Source organism: Chionomys nivalis, chromosome 13 (assembly GCF_950005125.1).
Source record: "Chionomys nivalis chromosome 13, mChiNiv1.1, whole genome shotgun sequence".
Taxonomy (NCBI): domain Eukaryota; kingdom Metazoa; phylum Chordata; class Mammalia; order Rodentia; family Cricetidae; genus Chionomys; species Chionomys nivalis.
Genome location: NC_080098.1, coordinates 16,746,475 through 16,759,925, shown reverse-complemented (window position 1 = coordinate 16,759,925; position 13,451 = coordinate 16,746,475). Strand labels below are relative to the sequence as shown.

At 40.0% G+C, this 13,451-nt stretch overlaps 1 protein-coding gene across 1 annotated transcript in view; it reads left to right on the top strand.

The window, feature by feature from the left end:
* Mrc1 (mannose receptor C-type 1) overlaps positions 1-13,451 on the top strand; it is a 95,214-nt gene that overhangs the window by 80,339 nt on the left and 1,424 nt on the right. Inside the window, exons 23-29 of the mRNA XM_057788047.1 lie at positions 122-224; positions 3,875-4,107; positions 6,629-6,794; positions 7,632-7,781; positions 10,479-10,592; positions 11,126-11,290; positions 12,447-12,488. Coding sequence (XP_057644030.1) covers positions 122-224; positions 3,875-4,107; positions 6,629-6,794; positions 7,632-7,781; positions 10,479-10,592; positions 11,126-11,290; positions 12,447-12,488 — 973 coding nt within the window. The remainder of the gene's footprint in view (positions 1-121; positions 225-3,874; positions 4,108-6,628; positions 6,795-7,631; positions 7,782-10,478; positions 10,593-11,125; positions 11,291-12,446; positions 12,489-13,451) is intronic.

The window sequence follows — 13,451 nt, the reverse complement described above, 5'->3', positions numbered from 1 at the left end:
GGATTACCTGAAAAACTGTAACTGAGGAATAATGAAGGCATGTTTCCCTGTTAACGAACTGACTTAAATAATTATTAATTTGTGTGTGTTGTTTTCTCTTTCCTTATCCACAAATGTACAGGCTGACTGCGTTGTTGTGATTGGTGGCAAATCTCGAGAGGCGGGGTCGTGGATGGATGACCCCTGTGACAGCAAGCAGGGCTATATTTGCCAGACGCCGCCCGGTAAGTCCTGCCGAGCCTCACCAGACCAGTTCTCACCAGCAAGGGCTGGATGTTCACATGTGTTCTCAAAAGGAAGGCTATTTCCTTGTCTATTAGTAGTTTGTTGGTTTTTTTTTTTTAAGCTTTAATCCACACAAGCCCATGACAGACAAAAGAAGTGGGTCTCCCTCTCCCCAAACAGGTGGTATTTTGTTTACTTTATTTACAAATCTGCCCCCTTATCATTCCAGAAAGTTCTGTGCAAATTAAACTTACATAAAAAGAAATCGTTAGAAATTTGGAATATATGCCAGTCAGTTTTTTTTTTTTTTTTGACTCTGAGCAAATGCCCAGAGGAGTCAACATGAAGCTGGAAGGTTGTTTTGGCTCTGTGCTTTAGAGGTTCCAGTGCTTGGTCTCCACATTCCTTCAGGCCTGTGGCAATGCAGAACGCAGTGTGGAGCAGGCTGTGGAGAAACCTGTCCAGGTTGTGGATGCTGGGAAACAGAAGAGAAAGAGAGGAAGGGCTAAGGCCCCTTTGAGGGCACTATTCCAGTGACAGCTGTCTGCCCTTAAGATCCATCTCCAATGCTCTTCTCACTGGTGCCGGGAGCTTTTGGAAAGCACATGATGGAGCTGGAGAGATGTCAGGGCAGCGGTACAGGACCCAGGGTCAGGTCCCAACACCCACAAAGTGGTTCACAACCATCTGTAACTCCAGTCCCAGGGGACTCAACACCTTCCGGCTTCTATGAGCATTGCATGTGGTATATAGACATGCATGCATGAAAAACACCCACATACAGAAAATAAAATTTAAAATAAACATTGGCTAAGATCTAACCATATAGAAACAATCTCCCAATATTTTTGTAGCTTTTCTTCCTCCCCCACCGCACAGATATTGTTAGGAATAAGCGAACTGGACAGAAAACTCAAACTTCCTGATTGTAGATTCTGTGAAACGGTCCTTTTTTTAAAGCTTCACTTCAAGCTTCATTTAGTGCTTTTAATGGTCCAAAAATTTCCGATGGAATGGCGCCCAGCTCTCCTTAGGCTGGGAGTTTTAATGTTCCATACAAGATGTGACAGTTTTAGGAGTCTGTTGGGGTCCCTTGGTCAAATGGCCCTGTACCAACACAAGATGGCAGCAGCAGCAGCAGAGGAGAGGGAAGTGGTTAAAGAGGAAAAAAAAAGTTGGGCTATGTGAAACAGGTTAGAGAATTGGCCCAGTAGAGCATGAATTCTAATTGGTCTTAATAATAAAAATCCCGAGTCATATATAGGGGTTAATGCTGAAAAATTAGAGAAGCAGAGCAGCTAGCCACTTGTTCTTACTTGTACTGAATCCTCAGACCAAAGGGGAGATCCTGTCCCTATGAATCCTCAGACTAAATATTCAGAGCTCCTGTCTCCTTCCACCGTCTGTCCCTCTCTCCACCCAGACATGTCACTCCTGTCTCCACCTCAGTAGTGCTGGGATTAAAGCTGTGTGATCCTAAGTGCTAGGATCAAAGACGTGAGCTCTGTTTCTCTTTTAGACTGGTTCACTTTTGTGTAGCCTTGGGTTTCCTTGAACTCACAAAGAACCGTCTACGGTTGTCTCCTGAGTGGTGGGATTAAAGGTGTGCACCACTGCTGCCTGGCCTCAATGGCTAACTAGTGTGGCTAGCTCCGCTCTCTGATTTTTAGGCAAGCTTTATTTGTTACAGCACAAACAAAATATCACCATGGCCCAGACAGAACCTGTAGGCAAGGGTAGTTAGAAGTGAAGGCCACTGATTACTTTTCTATAAAGACCCAAGTATCTGAAGTGTGATGACCACACAATATCTACTAAGATCCTTCTACCCTGTCGTGATCAGGGACTACACTTGTCAGCAAATGAAAGTGGCTGCTTTCCAATAAAACTTTATGGGCACAAATGTGATTTTCACACAATGTCAGGAAATATCAGTCATTTGTCCCTCCCTACCCCTGTCAGCGAAATGTAGCTTATGTGTTATAAAACCAGAGAAAAGATCAGATTTAGCTCTTAGTCTGCTGGGCTCTGCCCCAGGGAATCAGCTGAGGCTGCTGTTTTCTGTGTCTTAAGTGGCTTAATGTTCACATAGAAAACAACAATTAGAAGTCCAGGCTGGGACACTGCAGAAGGGAGCATAGCATTTGAAAAAAACCTTGTCTTAGAGGGTCTCTATGCCTCAGTATTAATTTAGGCAAGGCAGCGCCAGTCCCTACAGAGGTATTGCAGGAAAATTATATAGACATAAAGGTGAAATCATGAAAGGACTGGAGGGGTTAGAAGATATTCTCTTAAAAACAGTGCATTTTTATTTTATGTGTATATTGCTTATGTGCATGTCTGTGTACCAAGTGCAGGCAGTGCTGAGAAGAACAGAAAAGGCATCAGGTACCCGGCGACCAGAGTTACAAACCCAGGACCTCTGCAAAGGCCACTCATGCTCTTGACCATTCACTGGGTCATCTCTCCAGAAGATGCTCTTGATCATGACATTCGACTCCGAGAGGAAATCAGGGGTTAATGATGAGAGGAAAATATATATTTCTTAACTTGTAGCATCAAATTTTTATCAAGGCACTAGGCACAGTGGACTTGCAAGTCTTCCTACCGAGACACTTGTTCATTTGTGCATATATTCTTTAAACAAATTTTAAATTTATGTGTATGGGTGATCTACTTATTTGCATGTCTGTACATCATGTGCATGCCTGGTGCTCGTGGGAGTCAGAAGAGGGCATCTGATTCCTTCCCTGGAACTGATGTTCTTGATGGTTGTAGTCTACTGTGTAGGTGCTGGGAACTGATCCTGGATCCTCTGCAAGAATAATAAGTGTTCTTAACTGCTGAGCTTTTCCTCTAGGCCCATATATATTAAATAGTTTCTAAACTGTATGAAATATATATGCAGGCATAAACATACTGTATATGCATGTATACACTACATATTACTTTAAACAGACATACTAATTAAAGAATACAACTTTGTGGGCTAGGAAATAGCTCAGTCAGTAAATATTTTTTCAAGAGAGGGTTTCTCTGTTTATCTCTGGCTGTTCTGGAACTTACACTGTAGACCATGCTGGCCTCGAACTCACAGAGATCCACCAGCCTCTGACTCCCTAAGTGTTGGGATTAAAGGTGTGCACCAGCAACACTGCCTGGCTTAGTATTGTGTTTTCCTTTGCAAACATAAGGACTTGAGTTCTACCTTCAGAGCCAAAATTAAAAAGAGGTGAAGTGCCACTCACTTGTCACCCCAGCAGTGGGGAAGAAGAGACAGGTGACTCTCTGGGGCTCACACTATTTGTGGGATTCCAGGTCAGTGAGAGGCCATTTCTCATAATCAAGGTGTTGGTTCCTAGGGGAAAAACTGGGTTTGACTTCCGGCTCTGCATACACATCACATGCATATATATGTGCACCCACATACGTGTGCTCCTGTACACAGGTGAATGTACCCAAAGATGCACCTATGTACCCAGACACAGAGATATGATAAATGTCTGGTGAAAGTACTTACAAGCCCTGCAAGACTGAATTTATGCTTTTGTGTTTACTTCTATGATAGATGGGCTTGGGAGTCATACATGCTGAATGTGCTCAATCACTGCTCATTGGTAATACTAATGAAACAATCTCTCTATTCTAGACCCTTCCTTGCCCGTTTCTCCAACCACAGCTCCAACAGATGGCTTTGTGAAATATGGCAAAAGCAGCTATTCCCTCATGAAACTGAAGTTACCATGGCACGAAGCAGAGCAGTATTGCCAGAATCATGCTTCCCTGCTGGCTAGCATCCTAGACCCCTACAGTAATGCATTTGCATGGATGAAAATGCACCCATTTAATGTCCCCATATGGATTGCCCTGAACAGCAACTTGGTAAGATGCTAGAAACTTTAACAGCTTGGCACGATTGATAAATTATGGTCTGATATGTTTCTTTCTGTGTCTTCAGCTGAACATTTTCATGGGCGCTACTGCTGTCACTGGTCTAGTGACCTAGTGATATGTGTCAGAAACCAAACTGAGAAGTCTCCGGTATTCACTATAATTGTCTTTGAATATATCCAAAATTTTATTATATATCTAAACAACGTTATGCATTTGTTTATTTCTTTTCAGTGTCATGGTTACATAACTGGACCATGAGAATTAAGAAAGTAGGTCAGGAGCATAGGAAACGGGGGTGGGGGATGGGATGCTTTACTTTTTGTTGCAAAACATTCTAGAATTGTTATGGATCCCAGACTTATGGAGCTCCCATCTCTGTGTGAGAAGTGTTTCACTGCCATCCCATCCTTTTATTCCACAGCAGACAGATCAGGGATGGTGGAGAACTGGGACAGAGGGAGGGATGAGGCCCTGGACTGAGCAAGGCAACAGAGTAGCCAAGGGGCTCTGGAGACAGATCTTCCTGACTCCTTGTACCCCACCTGTCATTCCTAGCAATCACAAAGTTGCTAGCAAACCAGCAAACAGTGTTGCGGGAGGTCCTGGGGCAGAGGAGTGGCTCAAGTGGGCTTGTTAGAGCAGTACTGGGGTTCGACCTGGGACCTCACAAGAGGGTTCGACCTGGGACCTCACAAGAGCTCTACTACTGAGCTCTACCCTCATCCCAAGATACCCACCAGTTTTAGCCATACCCCAGAGTGGCAGGAGCTGAGGAAGGGTTCCAGAGAGAATGCGAAGAAAAGAGACCTGTGAAAACTAGACAGTGGTCTGGGGTCAGGTTTTACAGAGCTTTCAGTTTGGAAGTGGCAGTGCAAACTTATCATGCAATAGGTACTTCCTGAATAGGGTGGAGAGCATTTAAAATAATTAGCCCCATATGGCTTTGGTGATTGAGCTTAGACAAGATACTTTCATATCTCATTTGACTATTTTTTAAATAATTAATGTACCTGATAAATTATTCATTTCTTCTCATAGATGTGGTCACACTTCCCTAATGAGTTTCAAATAGGCCATCAAATACTTTTAGAAAGATTAAGTGCTTTGCCACAATACTGGTATTTATGATTGCAAGAGTAATTTTGTTTTTATGACACCTGCAGAGTCAGTGATACTCAAGAATTATTTGAGTAACTGGGAGAATGCTGTACAATTTTACCTTGCAATGATGTGTGCTTCTAATGTTTGCTGTTGGGTCTCTAGTAGTTGTCTTGGTAAAATAAATGATGGAATTTAAATGAGGAAAGTGTTTCGACCTTAAAAACATCTTTATTCTCAGCTAATGTTTTATATCGCTGTTCTCAGGCATTGCTTATCAAACCATTTTCAGATTGGGCACTGCTATTGGCAAGTGGTACTTTTTATGTTGCCAATTAGCTTGGATGATATCATATACTTGTTTGTCTAAATTTAATAAGAAAGTAAATTAAACGTGCAGAAGGAATAAAACAACCGGCTTTTAAAAGAATAGCATGATCCATATAGTTGAAGGGCTACCCGCGTGGTATCAAGACACCTAGCTCCTCTAGAGTCCACAGTGACAGATGGCTTTAGCTGTCACTGTCATTGGCGCCAGCAGCAGAACAGCGAGAAGATTACGACGACAAAGAAGTGCTTCTATCAGGGATTCAGTGAAATTAATGCTTATTACAATTTCAGTAAGATAGCCATGTCATTGTTATAAGGACACAGCTTCTCTTTGGCCATGAAAAACTGAAAACAAAGACAGTTTCATGGAATAAGAGACATATTTTTCAGTCATTGTCTTCTTTCCTTAACAACTGTCATCTGCGTTGTCATCTTCTTTCTTCTTCTTCATCTCTCCTTTCTCCCTTTCTCCCTTTCTCCCTTTCTCCCTTTCTCCCTTTCTCCCTTTCTCCCTTTCTCCCTTTCTCCCTTTCTCCCTTTCTCCCTCCCTCCCTCCCTCCCTCCCTCCCTCCCTTCCTTCCTTCCTTCCTTCCTTCCTTCCTTCCTTCTTTTTCCTCAAAATTTTGTCATACAGTATAATTTGGCTGGCCTTGAACTCACGGAGATCCTCCTGCCTCTGCCTCCCGAGTGCTGGGATTAAAGGCGTGCGCCACCACCACCCTGCTCTCTAACATATCTCAAACTCTCTTTCCTCTCCTTCTCTTCCTCTCCAAAAAAAAGAGAAGAAGAAAAATGAAAGATAAATGAAAATCAAACAACAACAAAAACCCAGTAAGACAAAAAGTGCCAAAATAGTTTTCAGGTTGGAGACCTAAGGATCTTATGAAATAGTTACTTTTAAGAAAGGATTTTTTTTAATATAAATTTGATTTGGTAGAAATGGCATAATTTTCTTAAATTTTACAATGTTCGAGGTCCTATGCCATATTACAGGCTTAAGTATCATACATATTCCTTGCTTGTTTTCTTCACGCTGTCTATGAGAAGTGAGGCCGAAAGCTCATGGTTTTCATTTCTGCAGACCAATAATGAGTACACTTGGACCGATAAGTGGAGAGTGAGATACACAAACTGGGGTGCTGATGAGCCCAAGCTGAAGTCTGCATGTGTCTACATGGATGTGGACGGCTACTGGAAGACATCGTACTGCAATGAAAGCTTTTATTTTCTCTGCAAAAAGTCAGATGGTAATTGGATATTCAAAAGGGGTTGGGGCATCTCAAGCTTTCTGGAATAAACTATTACATGTCACTGCTGACTTTTATAACCAGTAATGTGTCTTGGGTAGCGGGGAAGAAAATCATTTCTAGGGTTGATTTGCTCATGACAGGACTCCTAATGTTTGTTATTGAGTTTGTCCTCTGAGTCTACAGTGACGGAGTTTCCGAGAAAGTGGGCTTCCTCTTGGCGTCCACAGCACATTTTGCTTCAACAGAGTTGCCTCAGAATGTGTACGGATTGGGCAGAGTCAGCAATGCTGTGGACCCATTCCTAGAAGTCTAGTGATAGCAGTTTTCCCACAGGAGCTGGCGTTAGCTAAGAAGAAATCACAGGAATTGGAATTTCAGAAAATTTCAAGAGGCTTGAAAAAGATATCTACTTCATTAATCATTTTGGAGTAATTTGTCAAACCGGCAACTTTGTTTTTTTTAATGTTTGTTGAGATAGGGTCTTGCTATGTAAAGCTCTCCCCACATTGCCTTCAGAGTACTGGAATTAAAAGCGTATGTTACCACTCCCAACTTAAGTCTGCAACACTTTTGCAGAAATCTAAATATTGATAATTGTAAAGTAGGACGAATATGATTCATGGCTACTGTTTTCTATTGAAATACATTTAAAATGATAAAGTAAATGAAACCCCAAGAAAAACGGCATCTCTAAATGACAAACATTAGTAAATCATCTGAAATGGTAGACAATATAATTTCTCTTAGTTGTAAAAATATTCCACATGCTGCAGGAACCCCAGCTTTGATTTATGGTTTATTTTGATGATGATTTAAATGCCGGTTTATTAACAGAAATCCCTGCCACTGAGCCTCCACAACTGCCTGGTAAGTGCCCACAGTCCTTGCAGACTGCGTGGATTCCTTTCCATGGCCATTGCTACTATATCGAGTCTTCGTTTACAAGGAACTGGGGCCAGGCTTCCCTGGAATGTCTGCGAATGGGTGAGTGCCACGTTTCCTGAAAGAAAATTCCATAACAACCCATTTTTAGCTCAGTGATGTCAATAATACTATAAACTAAAGCATACTTGATATAAGTGCCTTTGTATTATTTTGTGGTCCTGGGGATCAAACACGGGTTTGCTGAGAAAGGCCTCTGTAGCTCTGCCCCGGGGCTGGATTCCCAGCCACATGTGGATTTTTTTAAAAAAAAATAATTGTTTATTAACAGAATGGTTAATATCATTTCCTGCAAATGTAATTTCTAATTTCTCCACCTTAAAATTTTGAAAAGTTAGGTTTAAAACTCCACTTACTAAAATCTCCTTCTGCCCCAATGTTCTAAGCTCTTAACTCTGTCCCTCAGCCAAGCTTCACCCTTTTTCCTCACTCAGAGATTCAGATTTTACCAGGAAGCAGCTTCTTAATAGAATGGTTTTACTGACTGGCTATTGTATTTGTAAAGAAAAACAAAACAAAACTCAATCTTAAAAATGGCAAAGGTAGCTTTGTTGTTGTTTTGAGACAGGGTCTCCCATGTCTCAATGTAGTCAAGCATGACTTTGAACTCCTGACCTTCCTGCCTCCACCTCCCCAGTGGTGGGATAGCGGGCATACTGGTCATACCGCACCATGCCCAAGTTAAAAAGAGCTACTTCATTGTGACAGAGTCTTACTAGGCAGCCCAGTCTGGGCTTGAACACATGGTCCTCCCGCCTCAGCTTCTTGAACTATCCTAAAAACCACCATACCTGGCACAAGGTGGTTCCTCAGAAAAATAGTTAAAAGCTCTTTAATTAGATATCACTAGCTGTTTCACTGTTGCCGTTTTGCTACAGTTTTTGTTGTGAGTCCTCTGCTCAGCAATGGGCGCTGGGACTGTAGTCTCATTCCCTCCGTGCCCGTTTGGTACCCACGCTTGACTTTGCCTTTTAAATCTGGAGTGAGAGGGACTCTGCTTTATTGAGTTTTCATTTGTATGTTTCGAGGTTCTTTTGTCAGATGGACACATACCAGTAACGATTATATTTCCTTGTGACCTGAAGCCTTCCCATTACAGAATGCCGTCATTGTCTTTAATAATAATTTTTGTCTAAGAATCAGCCCTTGTGTCTGATATTCGTGCACCTTCTCTGACCTTTTTAAAAGTGATTGTCTATATAGAATATCTTCTATTGTTTGCATATCTTCTACTGTGATTTTACTTTCAATTGATTTATGTCTTTTTTTACACAGCATGTGGTTTGATCTTTTTGAGTCATTGTGTAGATATTCTGTAAATCTGTTTTTATGTTTGTGTTTAAGTTAATTACACTTAGTGTAAATACTGAAAGGAGCTTTTATGCCTGTTATTTTTCCTCCCCCGACTCCATATTAGTTATGTGTTAGTTTCACCATTTCTCCAGTATGGCCTTCTTACGTATTAAGAACATATTTTGGTGTTTAACTGTCCATTTCTTTTATCATATGCGTGGTCCCCAGTTTGCAATGGTCCATTCAACATAGGATTTTTGAACTATGCATGAGCTTATTGGGTCACAGCCCCATTTTAAGTTGAGGAACCTTTATTTCCTGTTTAGTTATGTTGTTAGTGGTTGCTATGAGAATTACAATGAACTTCGTGATTTAATGCCAAATTCATTCTGATACTCCCCTGTGGCTCCTGGACTGCTGTTCCTCACTTGACCATGGGTATTTGGACTTTCAAAGGTTCCAGAGAGAGAGGGCAGCAAGATTAGGACAATTCAAAGTCCATAGTGCCTCCTGTTATTATGAGCATCATGCACATGTGTGCATATGTACACACATGCACACACACACACACACAACCTCAAGCCTATGCTTAAGACAGTGTTCCCCTCTCTTTTGCAGAGGAAAGGGTTTTCTGAGGTGGTTATTCTGCCATTTATGATCAGGGCATCAGAAATCTGCCTTTGACTTTTCAAATTAAAGTCAAAATTCTTTCATGTTGCTTAAGTGTTTCTTTTTTAATTTTACAATGAATATGCAGAAATTTTATTTTCAGTTTTAGGTGTTGTGTTATCTAGCAGATAAAGGGAGTAATTCTCCTTCATCAAAACTTGTCTGAGAAGTTTGAAATGCCTAGTAACTGTGAAATATATTCAGCGGGAGATTAAAAAATCATGCAATTAATCTCCAAGGGAATAACTCAGAATATAGTATGCAGAATAGAACCGCATGGTTGTATATTCCCTCTCTGGGTTCAGAATGCCTGAGCCGTTTCAGGATCCTGTGCTCAATTAATGCTGGGACCCCAGGCAATGAATTAATTATGTGTATGCTTTATTGTTCTTATCTGCAAAATGGGTTAACAAAAGTACCTACTGTGCAGTCTTATAAAGACTGAATAGAAGGATGATTATGAGGTCCAAAGCAAACTATCTGTCATGATTGCTTAAATATCCTAGTTATTACTACGCTGTAGGATTTTACTATTAAAGCTAACTCTGGCGATTGATGGTGAGTTGTCCATTATATGTGGACTGACTGGTATTCAACTCTCCTCTTCCATTTTGAATGATTCTGTGCACCACACTGAATTAACACTCCTATAGTGTACTGTGTCTTGAACACAGCTCAGCTTGGCATTGCTGTCCTTAACGTCAGGACTGTTCATAGCAATATTTCCAGCTACTCTCTTCATCATCCTCATCCTCCTTCTCATCTCATGCTTTCCAGGTGCCTCCCTGGCTTCTATTGAAACTGCTGCTGAATCCAGTTTCCTGTCATATCGTGTTGAGCCTCTTAAAAGTAAAGCCAATTTTTGGATAGGCATGTTCCGAAATGTTGAAGGTAACTCTCGCTAAGTCATTATTTAATAGCTAGTGTTATAAAGTGTTGTGTATGAGACAGTGTTTTGGATCCAGAGATCCTTGCCTTAAATAATGATTAATCTATGGTTAGTCTGAAAAGTTAAAATCATACTTTATTTGCAATAACTCAAAGTTTAAATGGCTCGCGAATTGTCCAGCCCTGAAAGTTGTTAATTAAAAAACTCTCCTGTAATCAGTTAAAGAATTTTAGAGTACAATTTCCCTTTCTTTTTGCCACAATAAAAAATTTAGAGAAAGATAAGTATATAATTTTTTTCCATGAAGTGGAAATCAATTTTCAACTAAAACAATCTAAAAAATATAGTCTTATTTTTCTTCCCTGTAATAATTCCTTGTTAGTGTCTTGCCTGGAAGAAATCGAGGTGTAGAAACCATTGGTTCTAGTGTAAAATAATAATAGGCTTAAACACTTTGTACTGAAGAGAGATTTAAGAAGGTTTGTTTTTAACTTGTGTTTTTGTTGTTGTTTTTCTTTTTTTTGTTGATGACCAGGGAAGTGGCTTTGGTTGAACAATAATCCCGTCTCCTTTGTCAACTGGAATACGGGCGACCCATCTGGTGAACGGAATGACTGTGTAGTATTATCTTCATCTTCTGGGTTTTGGAATAATATCCACTGTACTTCCTATAAGGGATTTATTTGTAAAATGCCAAAAAGTAAGTTAAATTTGCAGAATGATAATATATTCCCAGACTACTTTTTTTTTTTTCAACTGTAACATGCTGGCATAGGACTAGGGTAGTTGCAACCCCTTTGTTAGCCTTTTACCGGTATTGGTGAGAATCCATTCTGTCATGAGGATCAGTCTCCACCTGTAGCTTTAAGTAAGAGGTACTAGCTCTGCCTGGCTCATTGGTACTTTTGTGATGTCTTGCTAAATTGCAAGCAGTCTGGACAGCCCATCTCCACAGTGCTTCCCCTCTAGGGGAAGGGAGAAAGCTGTCACTAGTCCACAGCATAAGAAGTCAGAGGATTAAGCCATGTAAAACCAACTCAGTCTCCTTTTGTGATTGAATGGTAGAACACAAAAGGAAAAACAACTGTTAAATCTCTATGTGCTGCTGATGGGATGTTAGTGATAGTTTTATGCCTTTCCATCTTATGTTATTTTTTCTCAAGAGAAAATTATTAGTTGGACTCTGAAATAAATATATTCTGAGGACTGGGATATAGATCCATGGTAGATCACTTGCTTGGCTTAGGTAAGACCCAGACTTTGATTCCTATGGCTAATCAAGCAAGCAAGTAAGCCAACAATCAGATAAAGTAGTTCTGTTTCCTCAGTAGGTCTTATTGTTTTGGAACTGCATAGATATTTTAGTTCATAATTCTGCTTTAAGATTATCTATCCTTTAGCATAAAATGGTTGACAATCCTGGACCAATGCTGTTGTCTTGTTTTACTTTTCATTCAAATGTCTTTTAACAGTTTAGATTTCAAAACCCTTAGCCTAAAATACTTTAGTTGCCAGTGGATTTTGTAGCATGTTTAGATGTTTTAATCCTCAAATAAAACTTGAAGGATCATATTTTAAAATCTTCTAGTGTATTCAAACTTATCACATAGGTATAGGATGCTAAAGTTGCATAGAGACGTAGAGAAAGATGGATGGGTAGACAGGTGGATAGGTAGACATGTCTCTAGCTAGTAGATAGCTGAAGGTACAGATGCACACCATCCATGCATTCTCCTGTGTTATGTTAAATCATCACATCACACCACAGTTAATGATGAGGGATGCTAGGCATCTCTTACATGAATGTACTTTATCCATGTCATGTAGTGATTTATTTATTTTTCTCCTTTAAACAGTGCTTGATTCTGTAACTACACAGTCGTCCAACACAACAAAAGGTAAGATCATTATAAAATCTCAAGGTGACCATTAATCATTTTATTTAATTTTTTTTAGTTATAAACTGATTGGCCCATTAGCTCAGGCTTCTTATTAACTCTTATAACTTACATTAGCTCATTATTCTTATCTATCTTAACCACGTGACTCAGTACCTTATTCGGCAAGGCAGTCACATCTTGCTTCTTTTGTGGCTGGGTCACGATTCTCATTAGTCCTTTTTAAAAAGCCATAATATCTCTGTTTCTCCTCCTTCCCTTTTGGTGGAATGGCTTATGCTCACTGTCATTGGCACCTTTCATGCTTAAGAAAAGCAGATTTGGAGTCAGATTGATATTTTTATCTTAAAAAGTTCTTGAAGATGTTGCCGTATTACAAAAAATTACCTTGTGAGATCCAATGGAAGACATTTCCTTCAAGGTCTTTCTAGGTCTTTGTAGACAACATGAGTTAGGTAACTAATCCTATTTTACCTCTTTTAGTGGTTGATAAAGAAAAATTCAAGGTGAGATTTATGACTTGCCTGTAAATACCTTATGAATTTCATGGGTGACATTTGTTTATTAATTGTATTTAGGAGTTCAGATTTCCATTATTATTTTACCCTAGTTTTAAAGTTTTGTTTGTAATTTCTACAACCACCACCACCACGTTTCTTACTTTCTGAAAGTATGTTTGTGAGCAGCCTTAAATTGTTATTTTATTTTAAAATATTTTTATTTTTTGTAATGTGTGTTTGTATGTATTGGCATGTTGTGTCTGTGTGAGAGGCTGCCATACATGTGTGATTACATGGAGGAGCTAGAGACACTATTAAATCTCCTTCCTGGAGCTAGAGTTGTGAGCTGTCAGGGCTGGGTGCTGGGAAACAATCTCTGGTTTTCAGGAAGAGCATTAAGTGCCTCTCCTCCAGGCATCCTTCAATTATTTTGACAAAAGGTGTATGTGTGAATTTCAACTGA